This window comes from Rutidosis leptorrhynchoides, chromosome 9, assembly GCF_046630445.1.
Source record: "Rutidosis leptorrhynchoides isolate AG116_Rl617_1_P2 chromosome 9, CSIRO_AGI_Rlap_v1, whole genome shotgun sequence".
Taxonomy (NCBI): domain Eukaryota; kingdom Viridiplantae; phylum Streptophyta; class Magnoliopsida; order Asterales; family Asteraceae; genus Rutidosis; species Rutidosis leptorrhynchoides.
In genome coordinates, this window is record NC_092341.1 from 306,853,975 (window position 1) to 306,869,467 (window position 15,493).

The 15,493-nt window shown below is 33.8% G+C and overlaps 1 protein-coding gene across 1 annotated transcript; it reads right to left on the bottom strand.

Moving 5' to 3' along the window:
- Positions 1–3,512: 3,512 nt before the first annotated feature.
- On the bottom strand, positions 3,513–9,174 carry LOC139869393 (synaptotagmin-2-like). Its single transcript, XM_071857711.1, has 12 exons — positions 9,035–9,174; positions 7,435–7,533; positions 7,270–7,320; positions 6,763–6,886; positions 6,540–6,658; positions 6,193–6,294; positions 5,892–5,966; positions 5,728–5,804; positions 5,083–5,329; positions 4,648–4,995; positions 4,208–4,339; positions 3,513–3,863 (listed from the first exon to the last, which is right to left on the bottom strand). Exons 1-12 carry the CDS (start codon positions 9,143–9,145, stop codon positions 3,732–3,734), a joined length of 1,617 nt encoding a protein of 538 aa, XP_071713812.1. The 5' UTR covers positions 9,146–9,174; the 3' UTR covers positions 3,513–3,731.
- Positions 9,175–15,493: the final 6,319 nt, after the last annotated feature.

Consider the following 15,493-nt stretch of genomic DNA (forward strand, 5'->3'; position numbering starts at 1 on the left):
CTGGAGGATTTGTGTTACCCTTCGATCTCGAACTCTGAAGCAAATGAATTGGAAACACCTTTTGATGAGAAAGAAATATATGAAGCTATACTTGCATGTGGAAGTGATAAGGCTCCCGGGCCGGATGGATTCAATATGAATTTCTATAAGAAGTTTTGGAGTATCTTGAAAGATGATCTTGTGGAAGCTATTAGATGGTTCTGGGATAAAGGCGAATTCTCCCACGGATGTAATGCATCCTTTGTTACTTTAATTCAAAAAAAAGCCGATCCTTTGAACCTTGGTGATTACCGACCGATTAGTCTTATCGGGAGTTATTATAAGGTGATTGCTAAAATTCTCTCTAATAGGCTAAGGAAAACCATTCCCACACTCATTGGATCGGAACAAAGTGCCTTTCTAAAAGGCCGATTTATTCTTGATGGGGCTCTTATCGTAAATGAAAGCATCGAATACCTCAAAGCAATTAGGCAACAAGGATTACTTTTCAAGGTTGACTTTGAAAAGGCGTTCGATTGTCTCAATTGGAACTTTCTTATGGATGTGATGAAATGTATGGGGTTCGGAAGTAAGTGGAGGAAGTGGATTTATGCATGTTTAAGCTCGGCGTCGGTCTCTATATTGGTCAACGGCTCCCCGACAAATGAATTTAATCTAAATCGTGGTGTAAGGCAAGGCGACCCATTATCCCCATTTCTTTTTATTCTTGCTACAGAAGGATTAAATATTTTAACTAAAGCTGCATTGGATAGAGGACTCTTCAAAGGTGCGGAAATTGGGAACGAAAAAATTCAAATCTCTCACCTCCAATACGCCGATGATACCATCTTTATCGGTGAATGGAGTAAGGATAACGTTTGTAGTATTCGGAAACTACTTACTTGTTTTGAATTGGCGTCTGGGCTAAAGGTAAACTTTGTAAAAAGTTGCCTTTATGGGATCGGGGTGAGATTCAATGAGGTTAGTTGTCTTGCTAATCATATTGGCTGCCAAGTCGGGAGCCTTCCGTTTACATATCTTGGGTTGACTATTGGTACAAATATGAAGAAACTTAAAGATTGGAAACCGGTAATAGACAAATTCAAATCAAGGTTATCAAGTTGGAAAATGCGTATGATGTCGTTTGGAGGTCGATTAGTCCTTTTGAAATCGGTCCTAAATAGTCTACCGCTGTATTACTTCTCGCTCTTTCGTGCTCCGCCTAGTGTGTTAAAAATACTTGAAAAAGTGAGACGTTCCTTTTTTTGGGGCGGGACTGAATCGGGGAATAAAATTGCTTGGGTTAAATGGGAAAACGTTATTTCATCATACGATCGGGGGGGTTTAAACATCGGGTCTTTAAAAAACAAAAACCTCGCACTTTTGGGGAAATGGTGGTGGAGGTTTAAAACCGAAACCAACTCACTTTGGGCAAAAATTATTCGTAGTATTTATGGTAATTCGGGTGGCTTGGAGATGGCGGGTGAACCTTTTCGCCCATCATCTTCGGGCACTTGGTCTAACATTATTATGGCAGGTAGCACAATAGACGAAGCAAACGTGAACTTCAGGAATTCTTTCATCAGGCAAATTGGTGATGGAGCTTCAACTTTGTTCTGGAATGATCAATGGTTCGGTAACTGTACTCTTCGAGAAAAATACCCAAGGCTATTCAGATTAGAAAAACTTAAAACCGCAACTGTTGGTGATCGTGTCGTGAAAATAGATTCTGACATACACTTTAATTGGGACTGGTCTCATGAACCGACAGGACGTACGAGTGGTGAAATGTCTGATCTAATCAGTGGCCTTGAAGCTTTCGAGTTCAGTAGCAGGAACAGGGATACATGGTGCTGGTCTCCGGCTTCGAGTGGCATCTTCTCAGTAAAGGAATTGACAAACCTGTTAGAGGAGCAGTCACAAATCAATATCACAGCAGCAGCTACAATTCGCAATAAATTGATCCCTAAAAAGTTGGAAATTTTTGTATGGCGGGTTTTAAAAAAACGCTTACCGGTGCGGGTGGAACTTGACAAAAGGGGTATCGATTTGCATTCGGTTAGATGCCCGATTTGCGATGACGATATCGAGACGTTGGATCATACATTCATTTTTTGCAAAAATGCTATGGATATTTGGAATCGTGTCTTCGGGTGGTGGAACTTTGGTCTATTCAACAACCTAAGTTTGAACGAAATTCTTCGTGGCAACGCTCCAATTCCTTCTTCGGCATTCGGGAAGAAAGTATGGCAAGCGGTCGAATGGGTATGTGCTTATTTCATTTGGAATATCCGAAACAACCTGATATTCCGAGGTAAATCTTGGAGTATTCCGGTAACCTTAAATGAAATCCAAATGAAATCCTTTGAGTGGATATCCAATAGATCACGGGCCAAGAAACTCACTTGGCATATTTGGTTGTCTAACCCTTCCTTCTATCTTAGTGTTTAACATTCTCGTGTAATGGTCGTGTCTGGTTGGTATTACTTGCCTAGCATTCTGATAAGTTCTATTCTTGATGTATTCTTGCTTAAAGTGGTTCTCCTAAACCACATGTACATTTGTTGTTATTAATATTATTGCCTTTCAAAAAAAAAATATTATTATAACATTTCAATGTTCGGTAACATTTCAGTAGTTTATGATGTTGGCATGTAAATGTATATATGTATATACACGATGATTCTTATAATATATTCACTATTTATTTATTTAAATCGTTCGCATACACTATTAAGAGCGGAATCGAATGGATATCTACTAAATTAGATGATCCTTTCTGGTCCTCGTCTCCTTTAACAAAAATTAATATAAGAATCTTCTTTTAGTTACTTTTATAATAAAATAAAATTAATATTTGCTTTATTAAAATTCACTTGTACAAAAAGACACATAACATTCAAAAGACACATAACATTCAAAAGTTTGGGTTTGGTAAAAAGTTGTGCCTTTAAAAAAGGTATCAGACGGTTGTCAATTGAAAATAGCACCTCCGGGGAAATTTTTGTCTCAACTATTCAATTTCAATTCATTCAATTCAATATACAAATTATTTGCAAAAATAAAAGATTAAAAGATAAAGTTTTATATTCGACTGTTTTTACCTTTTTATACTATATTATTAATATTAATTATTAATATTAATTATTATTACTGTTACTATACTATTATTTATTAAATCATATTATAGTATATGATTCGGGAGAACATACACATACATTATTTAAACTTAGAATCTTATATAAGATATCAAATTCAAAATATTATATCATAAGAGCTTGTATCTAATGACCACGGACGTGATGGTAGAGTAGTTAGTGTCTAACTTTTTAAAGTGGAGATTATGGTTAACAATCCACAATGTCAAAAATCCCCCTTTGTGGTTACAGAAACCACTAACCAAACTATTAATCAATTAATAAAGTTAAAGCTAATAACAATTATAAGGAGGGTCTTTAGTAAAATCCTAAATAATAATCATATTTTTGTTTATTTATCTCAATTATTTTGAAGAAAACTTATCAAATAATACATAAATGAAAAAGCAATTTCTTTTCCAAGAAAGCGTTTATTTAGTCAACATAATAACTTACGCACGACAGAACATGAATAAAAGACAATTTGTCGCGTAAAATCAAACATTTAACTTAACACAATAGAACTATCATTAAGAATTTAAGATGGTAATAAACCATGAATGCTATCTGTTTAAAATATATATAATAACTTCTTCTTCTTCATCATCATGTCTTCTAAGATGAAGTTCTCCATTGCAGCTCCACTTGAAGCTTACCATTCCTCGAGTCGATTAAGTTATATTTCTCGTTGATTCTCTTGTTGCTCACAACATCCGCAAGTCTTATCTCCACATAACCCAATGTTTCCTACCAACAAATTCTCAAAGTTACAGATTTTATGGTACATGTCACACGTGTCAAAATGGGTGGGTCAAGCAGGTTGACTAGTTCAAATGGGTAACTTTTATAAGGGTCTATGTTTGCCCAATCTAACTAATACTTTGTGTGCTAATGATGATTAATTGTAGCTTATATATTATTACAACTGTCAGTTGACACAATAGTAAATTGTAAGCATTTTAGATAAACTTCTGGGCAAGTTTCAACATTTAAAGCTAAACTTTTTTTTTTTTTTCTTCATACATTTAAGACAAGGCAAGTTGACCTGTTCGTAAGTAAACGGGTCGAAATTACCAAATGATTGTTCATACCTTAGGATGAATCAGACCCATCCTTGAAGAAGTACTAACGACTTCGAAATGCATCTTGTCGTTCGTTGGTGGCTCTTCCAAAGTAAATGTAAACTCTTCATCCCATCTCGGATCACGGTTTTTCTTCACAAGCTGCATCCAACAAAAATGAATACTACTTATATGTTCTCTAGTCACATAATTATTAATTATAATTATGATAGTAAAAAGATAACGATAATAATATTAAAAAGGATTTTTCTAACGACAGCCAGGGCTATGGTTAACATGCAGGTTAATATTGACTTTTTTTGTGGCATTTATTCAAAGATACAAAATATTTAAGCACCTTAATGACAGCCTTAATGACAGCCTTAATGACAGCCTTAATGATTGTCGATAGAAAATCCCTATCCTAATAATAATAATAATATAATAAAAATTAAAAGAAATAAAGTTACCTTGGTTCTTTTCTCTTCACCTCTAAAAAGCATACGAACCGAAGGATTCGTATGGTGTTTCCCTTCAAGATCTTCGGCTAAATGGATTATAACCACAAGCAAACCACCACCTTCTGGTGTACCTTCCGGCGCCTTCTCTATTATATTTCCGTCACCATCAGCCGGAACTTGATCATCTTTGAAGGGTTTATACATTAACTCAATCACGAGTTGACCTCGAGATTTCTCATTTTGAGCATCATTCGGGTCCATATTTTTAAGAAGTTGAAGAGTCATAACTTTTTCTTCATCAGGCGTAATCTCCTTTAGCGGTACAACATTCATCCCCATCTTATCATGCTTCCCAACCTACTCCACATAAGATATTGACCAAGTAAAGATTAAATAGAACCCAAAATGACCCGTTTCTATAGGCAAAATGGGTTAACATTGTACCTGTTCCCAGTCATAAACAAGGATCTCAAGAGCTTGTGATTCCGGGTCCTTCACAATCAAACTAAATTCCTGGTTCCATTCGGGATTCAAAGTTTTATGTTTGACGTCTGTTTTTTTGGAAGGAAGTTTATCCTCGGTTAGTTTCAACTTCACGTACGGGTCAGCCCCGCCCATAAAATCCTTCTTATTAAGTTTCATTGCCCGAACAACCTTCACATTTAGAATTCCAACGGGCCTTTTCATCGCTCTGTCAATATGAACCATATACTCGTTACGTAATCACTTCCCAAATGCTGATAGAGTAAATATTTAGGATCAAGGTTTCAAAAATCGTTAATCGGGGAGTGCTCGGTCGGGACTTTTTAGGGAGTACTCGGCAACTCGGGAAGTACTCAGAAAGTACTCGGATGTTGACCAAGTTTTGACCTACTTTGAACAATTTTGACTTATATTGACCGAGTGTTGACCTACTTTAAACAGTTTTAACTGATTTTCCAAGTAATCCCAAGTTTTGGCCATTTTTCGAGTAATCTTGAATTTTGACCGAGTTTGACTGAGCTTTGACCAAGTTTGACTGAGTTTGACCGAGTACTCGCCTAGTAATTCCGAGTTCAGCAACACTGTTTAGGATTAACAAATACTTACTTTGCAGGGTCGAGTACAGGTACCACGAGTGTTTTAGGCCACAAATACATGTTTCCAACCTGAGTTTTAATTTGTTCCTGAACGAAAAATATATGTAAGACTTGCAACTTTAATTCCATTCTAAACTTATAATTCGTAAGTAACTAAAAAACAAACGCACTTACCTGCGCGAACCGATACAAGCCGGGGATGGACATGATGTCGGCCCCAAGCAGTTTTAGCCCAAAGTCAACATGCGGCTGCACACGCAATGAAAAAGTCAATCTTTGACTTTTGAGGGTCATAGCCCACAGAAATCAATTACTTAACTTCACAAATAAAAATAATGCATGGTCAAATTAATCTACTATAAAGGGTGTTCGAATAGAACCGTTATGAAGTTTTAAAAGATATAAAATTTTAATTAATTTTGATGGTAAATGATTTTTAAAATATCAGATACAAACTTGAAACTAGACTTATTACCTTTTCCATGAGAGACACTACAATTTGACAGAAACAAGGGAAGCTTGGAACCAATGGTTTTAAGGTGATACGAGGCGAAGCAAATACTTGCAAGTCCACCACCTGAAAAAAATAATAATAATTTGAGCACAACAAACAATGAGTAGCATTTAGTTTAATTGTATTTTAAGGGTGGTAAATTGGGCGGGTCGGTTGAGTTACAGGCCAAGATGAGTTTGGGTCCCACAGATATCTTTTGGTAATGGTTAACACAGATCGAAACTGATCACTTTTTGTTGATTTTTCTTTTGAAGTTTTACAAAATGTTTAAATTATACAGTAATCGATATTCAAGTTTACACACAAACCTGAACTGTGGGTCGCAACCCGAAAGCCTTTACAGCTACATGTATGTTCGGATTCCCAGCCCATTTGAACGAGGGTTCCATTATCAACTCCTTATCGTCCGTAGTATATACTTTCATTCCTGTATGACCATAAAACAATAAAAGTTATAACCAATCAGCTGCTACTTTACTTATATGATGATTAGAAGTAGTTTTTTAAATAGTACTATATACTTTCAACAACCTTGAAAAGTAGGTGGTAGGGTGCCTAACGAAAGTGTATCGAATTCAACTGCGTTGATTTTGTACTTTGGTATCTGCTCTTTTATGATAGGTTCCGCTATCGTCTTCACAGTGTTGCAAATAGCCTGCAAATTGTTCAAACAATCACTACTTAAAGGTGGCAAAATGGTTTTGGTTAGGTAATGGGTCACAACTCACAAACGCTTAGGGTCAAACATGTACTTTAGTTTTTGAACGAGCTGGGTTGACCTGTAAGCCAAAATACTTATTTTTAGTAGTAATACATTATCAATCTAAAATCTTAATCATATTTTAGTGCGTTCAAAATTTTAGAAGGTTTTATACATTAAAGAGCATGCCGGGCTACATTGACCCGCCTGACATGTATCCCACCAGGCTATTTGCCACATTAAATATAAACCATTACCCGATAAACCCATTTTTTATTATTAAACGATGATCGAAATTTACACGTATATAGTTATAAAAATTCTGTTTGAATCACTACCTTGTCTAGATATGGCCACATTAACTCGATAAACCTGTTAAGCCAATCAACCTGCACACAATACAACTTGAATTAAAGGGTCTTAAAACAAAGACATTTTCATGTTTCTGCACATTTGACATAATAACTTCGTAACAATAGTTGACTTAAGAAGAAAGGACATACCCTATCATGGTCAGGATTTTTGACCCACATTGGTATCTCAGGAAGCATCTCTTGCAGAGACTTCGAATCTTTTTCAACCAACGGGCGTACTTTTGGATCCTTAATATTCAAGTAACAAGTTAAGTCAACATGCTATATTTATTTATTTTCATAATTTGAAATTATGAACTATATAAACGGAACGGGATCCGTGTTGAGACTATCCATAAAAAGTCAAGCATTTTTAGTTTTTGCATGACCTAATCGGCTTTTCAAGGACAGTTATGAGAATTATTCCATGGATATGTTAATAATGTATTGATATTGTTCCAGTTGAAAAAATAATTTATGATACTCCACAAAATTTAAAACTTCAACCAAACAGCACAAGTCAAAACTAGCATACTCAACATCACAATTAATAAAAGATGGAAAAAGACTAATGTACAATTGATCAATTTATTTCATACAATAACAGGTAGAATGTTTTCCCTGTTCGGGCTACCCGGAAGGTCGGGTAATCCGACCCTACGCAACCCAGCAAGAATACTCCCTGACTGTATTCAACCTTTCCTTGATCATCACAAAATATTCATCCTAGACATAATTCAAACCTGAGAACTCAATAGGCCTATAACTTAACAAGTGTCTGATAAATTAAGAAAAAATAATGGTTAAGTGCTACAACACATTTTATACATTCCTGTTATAAACTTGTAGTCCTATTTTATTTCCTTAACATAAGTTCTTTGAGGTGACAAAATGGCGACAAAGGTTTTATTAAGTTGTAAAATCAAACGTTTTATTTTTTTAATAAATACTCGTACTATCATTAGAAAATATTAAATGCATTTGAGAAAAAGATAAGTATGGTTTGAATTTTGCCATATGAGGAGACTAAATTTTGTTATTCTGCTCATATGAGATTCCTTATCTTCAAAATAAACTCAGTTTTTCAAATATTCAAATTTGTTAAACTGCTAATGCTTTTTAGTTCAAGGTAACCCATATAAATTAAAAAAAAAAAAAAAAAAAAAAAATGCTAATGTAACGCCTTAGGAGTTACAGTACTTAAAAATATCCGTAACTGATAATTTATGATTACTTAATTATTTTATTTAGTACCTTTATTTGAGCAAAATAAAATTTTATTACCTTAAATGAGAACTTTGGTAAAGTTAGGTACGGAGTATATTTTATTCATCCTTATTCAAACTACATTAAACAACTTGTGCACATTTAGAACTTGTTTCGATTTGATTTAAGTCTTAAAGATAAATAAAATGTAAAATAGTTTCTTCTGTGAGAAAACATGGATTAGGCAAAAAGAAACAAAATTTTTGCATTTTATAAAATTTTAGGCAAATTTCTTGTTGGCAATAATATTGTATATGAACAGCATCTTATCTAAACTTCAAAACTTGACACTAAAAAAACACAAACAAAAGCATACCATCATGATTCATAATCAAGAATAAACTTGACATACAAACTGAGTCACAACTTTTGCTCAAATATACGTAATTATGAATGAACCTGAATTACCATTTCACAGAAAAAAATTTCTTTTTCTTTTTTTAAAATCAATAAATATAAATAAATAAATAAAAGGATCACTAACCTCAACATGAGATGTTTGGAAGTAGATGAAAAAATAGTAACCCATAACAAGCCCAATGTTAACTCCAATTCCAAAACCAAATGCTCCCAAAATTGTACTTAATATCCCCATCTTCACTCTCTTTTTTTCTTCCCCCAAAAAAAAAAGTTTATTTCACAATTACAAATATAAATTAAGCTTGCTTTGCTTGCTTGCTTGCTTGCTTGCTTGCTAAAGGTGTAATTTGGGGAGAGAAAACACAAAAGATAAAAATAAACAAAATACTAGTGTTTGAAGATAATTAATTGCGTTACATTATTATTATTATTATTATTATTATTATTATATTATTATTATTATTATTATTATTATTATTATCTTTATAATTTAGGAGGATTTAGGATGTGTTTTTTATAACGGATATTTTGGTGGGATGTATAATTTGTGTCGGCAACAGTTTCAGTGTTCCTATTTTGTATGAAGATCACTGTTTGTATGTGTGTGAGAGATTGTGGATCCTATTGGTCATTCCAATATAATACAATAAATAAATAAATATCTTTACTAATTAATTTCAACCAAAATGGATACTTTATTACTAGTTTATTGTCTTATTTCGTGACAGAATGCTTTCTAACAATATTCTAATATTGCAATTATAAATTATATTCTAGCATTTCTAAATCCAAATAAATATTTAAATTTTTAAAGTTACATTTAAACATATCATATTTAAATTTTCATACTTTATAAATTAATTACAAAACATAAATATTGTTTCAGTTATTTTCAAATGGAAAAATGTAAAGGAAGTAAATAAAACTCATATTTTCAAATAAAGTTACTTAAAAATAAATTTAAGCATACGTGATGGTATGTAATGGTTAGTGCCAGGTGTTTGGAGCTTTAAGTTCAGCCACTCTTGTCCGTAAAGTGAGAAATGGTCGGGATACAAAATTCGTGAAAGACTTATCGGTAGTGACATTACTAGAGAAAAGTTATAACAGATTATTCAGGCTTGAAAGAACTCCAGATGTTACTGTTTTTGAATGTGTTTCGGGACCTTCTGGGGCATGGTCTCGCACGCTTCCTTGTAAGTGCCACTTTGCATCTCTCTTGCTCGAAATTCATACGAATACCCTTACAGATTGAGCATATTATTGGACTTGGAACCTTGATGAGGAGGGCTCTTTTACGGTTCATGAAAGTCGGCTATTTTTGGATAACTTTTGGCTTCCGACTCGGTATCATTCGACTTGGTGGTTCAAGGTTATTCCAATAAAGGTAAACGTGTCTATGTGGCGTTTGCATTTGGATAGGTTGCCGACAAGATTCAATTTATCCAGCCGTGGGTTTCAACTTGACTCTGTCGTTTGCCCAATTTGCAACTCGGATACCGAGAACCTTAATCATACTTTTCTCTCTTACGAGATTGCTGGTGCTCTTTGGAACCGTGTTCTCTTATGGATCGATCCACATTGGCCATTTTTCGACACTGGAAGAATTGTGTGATTGGATCGTATCTCGTTCCCTTAACGCGTCTTTGAGTGTCAAAGCTCTTTGCATTGTCTCCGCAACTCTTTGGTGGCTTTGGAGGATCGGAACGACATTCTTTTTGCCTCTAATCTTATTAGAAAAGAGGATCTTTTTGACATCGTTAGATTATTTTCGTTTTCTTGGTTAAAAAGTAGAAGCAAGCATACTCCCTCATGGAACACTTGTCTTTGTAATCGTTTGTTATACAAAATAGTATAGTTAGTGGAGTGATTATTAATAAGTTATTAGTGTAATTGTTATTTATAAGTTACAACAAAATTAATAATAATAACAATATGATGTGCTATTGTCTACCCTTTCAAGATTTTTAGACCGCTGCTTATCTTAACATTCCTTAATAGAAATTCTCTCATCCAGAGCTATATCACATTAAAAAACTTTAACATATTCCTTTAACAAACACATTCTTATCTTACACTCTCACCTCAAACTTTAAAATTGAATTTGTGTAAGTTTATTAGTCGAAGTGTTTGTGTTACAATATACAAAGTTTAATTTTGGGTTAGCCATTCAATTTCAAAGCTTTGAAAACTCCGGTTCGTTATGATACTGAATGGTCTTAGGAAGTCTAACAGAATGCATAACATAAGCTCGTGTATGTTATTGGAGAATTTGATTTGGTGGTTATTTAATGAATTTATTTGGGAATCAAAATTCATATATTATGCCTTTCAAAAAAATAAAAACAAAAAAATAAAAAAAATCATATATTATTACATCTTGCATTTGCTTTTGATAAATCGAGTACCATTTACAAAAAGTAAAGTAAAGTTGTGTATTTTGGAATATACATGTTTACTTCAATTTCAAATATAAAAAATGGGTCATTTTGTCCATATGTAATAAACAATTATTAAAATTATATTAATGACATGTTAAAGGGTCCATGGAGACTAGTATCCCACTATAATATAATGGGATGATGTAGATGTAGATTGGAGTGGCTAAGAAAGAGTGCCCTAAAAGAAAGCTACCTTTTACACAATGAAACCCAATAATGATGCCTTCCAAAAATGCATATGCCCCCCTTGTTTTGAAATGGTCTTCACTTGTTGCATTCAATCGTTTCATGTATTGGTTGGTGGGGTTAGTTTGCCATCAATACAAACCTTTCATATTTTTTTTTGGAGTTTTTGGCTAAATTATTAAATATATCTATCAAATCATTAAGGAGTATAATTTGTAGAAGAATTACTTAAGTTGCACCGAAGGATATTAATCTGTATTTGTTTTGGAACTGTAACATCCCAGGTAACACGTTCTCCGTAGCATGATATTGTCCGCTTTGCGCACGGATTTTTCTTGGCGACCAAAGACGACGAACACTTTCCCAGGAGGTCACCCATCCTGGTAGTGCACTCGTCCGAGCACGCTTAACTACAGAGTTCTCATGAGATCTGCTGCGCTTGTGGTCCCAAAACGCGTCATGCTAGGAAAGGTCTCCACACCCTTATAAGACATGCTTCGTTCCCCTCTCCAACCGATGTGGGACGGATGTAACACGGATGTTACAGAAACTATAGTTGCAACACCCAAAAATATACGTTATTGGAACAATGTATTTTATTTTATATTTAAATCATCACATGATAGTCTGGATCCTTACAAGAAGAGTTCCAATTCAAAGCTCACTACCATCACATTTTGAGGTGATTAGGTAAATGGTTAAAGATACGGAGTACACGGAGTAGTATATATGGCCAGAGGAGGAGCTTTATAGACGGTGGTGTGGACCCATGAGTCCATGACACCACTCGTTAGCCCAAAACCTCACAGCCCACATCCTATTAGTAAACAATATTGGAACTTTTTTTTAATTAACACCATCTCATATTTTCACTAGCCAATCGAATATTTGTTTAGTGTATGGATATACACTTCGCCATTGTTTTAAGCCCACATATTATACATGCCAATATACACTTACAGGCCCATGGACAAAACGTCAATAGAGTGATTCATCCTCAAAAGTTACTCTCGCAGCAGTTTATCAAGAATCACCAACTGATACTACCCACATTTATTAACAATTATCCAAGCTTGTAATTTTCAGAGTGCACTCAAAGTAATTATCTATAAATATTTTTATTTATTAGGCAAGCAGAGTTTATTACTTGTACTAGTTTTTAAGTTTTATGCATAGTGTTGCTGTAGTTTAATTAATCTATTTTTTTTTTTAATCAGACGTAGGTATTCTATGTATTGTTCTTTGCACATTTTGATATAAGATCATTTCTAACCGTGACTGTAACGTCACAGGCAGATAGTGCACATATTGGTTAAAAAGTGCAATCTACTTGTGACATGGCAATGTCAGTTTATGACATTTTTTAAGCGTTGTAACAGTTTTTTGTATCAAATATTGGATAAGTTAATGTGGTAAAATCTGATTCAAAATTGAGTGCGCAAATAAATTAATAATAAAAAATATATATTAATTAAATAAAAGAAATTATTGATTGGTTGGTGGATAAAGTGAAGCATCTCATTTTTTGTGTCAGAAGTTTAACTAACGCCTACTAACCGTCAGTTCTGACACTCCGTTAAATCTGTCAGTAGATGTTAAAAATTGCCACATAGTCTGACGGAGGGAACCTAACGCCTCATTATAAGGGGTCTAATAGCTCTTGATAATAAAGAGATATGATGCCACACACCTATAGAGATTTCTAAAAAGAAAAGTAACATATGATGGGATAAACTGAAAAACGAATTTTTTCAATCTAACTTTTCTTCAAGATTGACATTTTTAAATGATTTTAAATATGATAAATTGAGAGCTTAATAATCGCTTTAGTGAGGTAACCACTGAATTGATTACTAATATGGCATCTTTTAATCAATTTAATCCATTTTGTATGTTTAAAGCATATAAGTTGGTAAAATAGAGTGAGGTTTTGTTGAAGGTGTGAAGAATTTGATCAAAGGAACAAGAATTCTGGTATGACTTAGTGATCAAGTCGTAGGGATTTTGTTACCTTATGTATTTCTTCTAGAAGGATGAAGCATTGAAACAAAAAAAGGAAACAAGATAGAAATACCTTGGAGATTAAGTCAAGTTTGGAGGACAAGTCAAGCTTATAAAACAAGTTTACTTAAGGAGCAAGGAGTTGTTTTTATGGAATATTTTTTGTACTTGAAGGCTAAGTTAAACTTGTGCAACAAGATTTTAGGTTTAATGCTTCCCCTATAAATAGACCCCATAACCTCATTGTAATTTGTGCACGAAAATAATAAGAAAAATTCTCTGGTTTGTGCCCGTTGGGTAAACCCTTCTCCATGTTTTGGAGTTGGGATATAACCACGTTAAATTCTGTGTCGTTTATTTATCGTTTTGCTTTAATTATTCGTTTGTCGTTCTTGGGTTAGTGATTATGATCAATCACTTGTCTTGTTTAGGTCTTCACAAATTCCTAACAAGTGGTATTAGAGCTTAAGTGTGACAACCCAGAAATTTTTGACCAAATTTAAACTTTATCTTTAAATGATTTTTCGAGCGGGAAAGAGCTAAGGAAATTATGAGTTATAGCTAAGGAGGTGATGGGTATTATTCGGGGGTATTGCTCGTAAGTCAAACTAGTGTTTATCATCTCCGTTGCGTCTACGTACTTTCCTGCAATATTGAATCACAATATTGATACGTGAGCATTCATATCTTATCTTTTATATATTAATAGTGTATACATGTCTAGTGCTCGAGTATATATGTTTATGCATGCTAGTATGCTAAATTTCGTCGTTAAACAGTTTATGATGAATCACGAATTAAATACATATATTACTGATAAAAGGTATATGATATGCATGTTTTTGGAAAGTTGGCAAAAAATCAATAACTTTTCATTTAGAAATCGCGAAATTTCGATGAACGAATTAAAAGATATGAGCAACTGAATTATGATCAACGTTAAATGGAATTGCTTTTGAATCTGAAATTAATATTTAAACAACTTGTCTATGAGATTGATAAATTGGAATTTTAGATATTACTAATCGAGTAAATGAATTTCAATATAAGGCACGTCTCGTTTTGATGAACAATTGTCAAAATTGATTGTTTTATCATATTTTAAAGCCTTATAAAAACTATAGTTTAATTTTACAAGAATTGGGAAACTATGTGAAATGTTAAAATGTTTCGATTGCCCTGATCATTCAACTATAGTATTGATTCAGATTGACTTTTTGAAACGACTTTTGATAACTTTTGTATGTCGATCTCGAGCATTAGGATTGTGATACACTATGACCAGACGTAGCTTGATAGACATTTATTGACCAACATATGTTCTCTAGGTTGAGATCTACGGTTATTTGATATTCCGAGTTTCGGTCACATTTCGGTGAACGACTTTATGTGCTGCTAAGGTGAGTTTCATTTGCCCCCTTTTTAAATGATTTTGCAATATATATTTTTGGGCTGAGAATACATGCACTTTATTTTAAAAACAATGGACACAAGTACATACTAAATTCTATACTGAGTTTGAACCGGAAATCCCTTAGCTTTGGTAACTAGTAACTGCCGGTTATAAGAACTGGTGGGCGCGAGTAGTAGTATATGGATCCATAGGGCTTGATATCCCCGTCCGAGCTAGAGCGCTAGCCTTTTAACGGACGTATGCTATTTGAGAAGCGTACACGTTGGTTTGCGTGTATTATTAAGATGATTATACAAAGGGTACAAATTATATATACGTTAAGTTTAGTTACTAGGGTGCTCAATTTCGTAGAATATTTTGATAAACGTTTCTGGATGAAACATCTGAAATCTTGTGATCCACCTTTATATATGTGACAACCCGGAAATTTTCGACCAAATTTAAACTTTAATCTTTATATATTCCCGACACGATAAGCAAAGTTTGTAAGTTGAATCTCAAGAATTTTAAACTATGTTCATGCATTCATTTAACGTCGACC

Excerpts from the sequence above, each read along its gene's own strand:
- LOC139869393 (XM_071857711.1), bottom strand. The coding sequence starts at position 9,145 with ATGGGGATATTAAGTACAATTTTGGGAGCATTTGGTTTTGGAATTGGA. Across the intron at positions 7,321-7,434 it reads AAAATCCTGACCATGATAGG|GTTGATTGGCTTAACAGGTT; the intron begins GTATGTCCTTTC and ends TATTGTGTGCAG. Across the intron at positions 4,340-4,647 it reads GTGAAGAGAAAAGAACCAAG|CTTGTGAAGAAAAACCGTGA; the intron begins GTAACTTTATTT and ends TGTTGGATGCAG.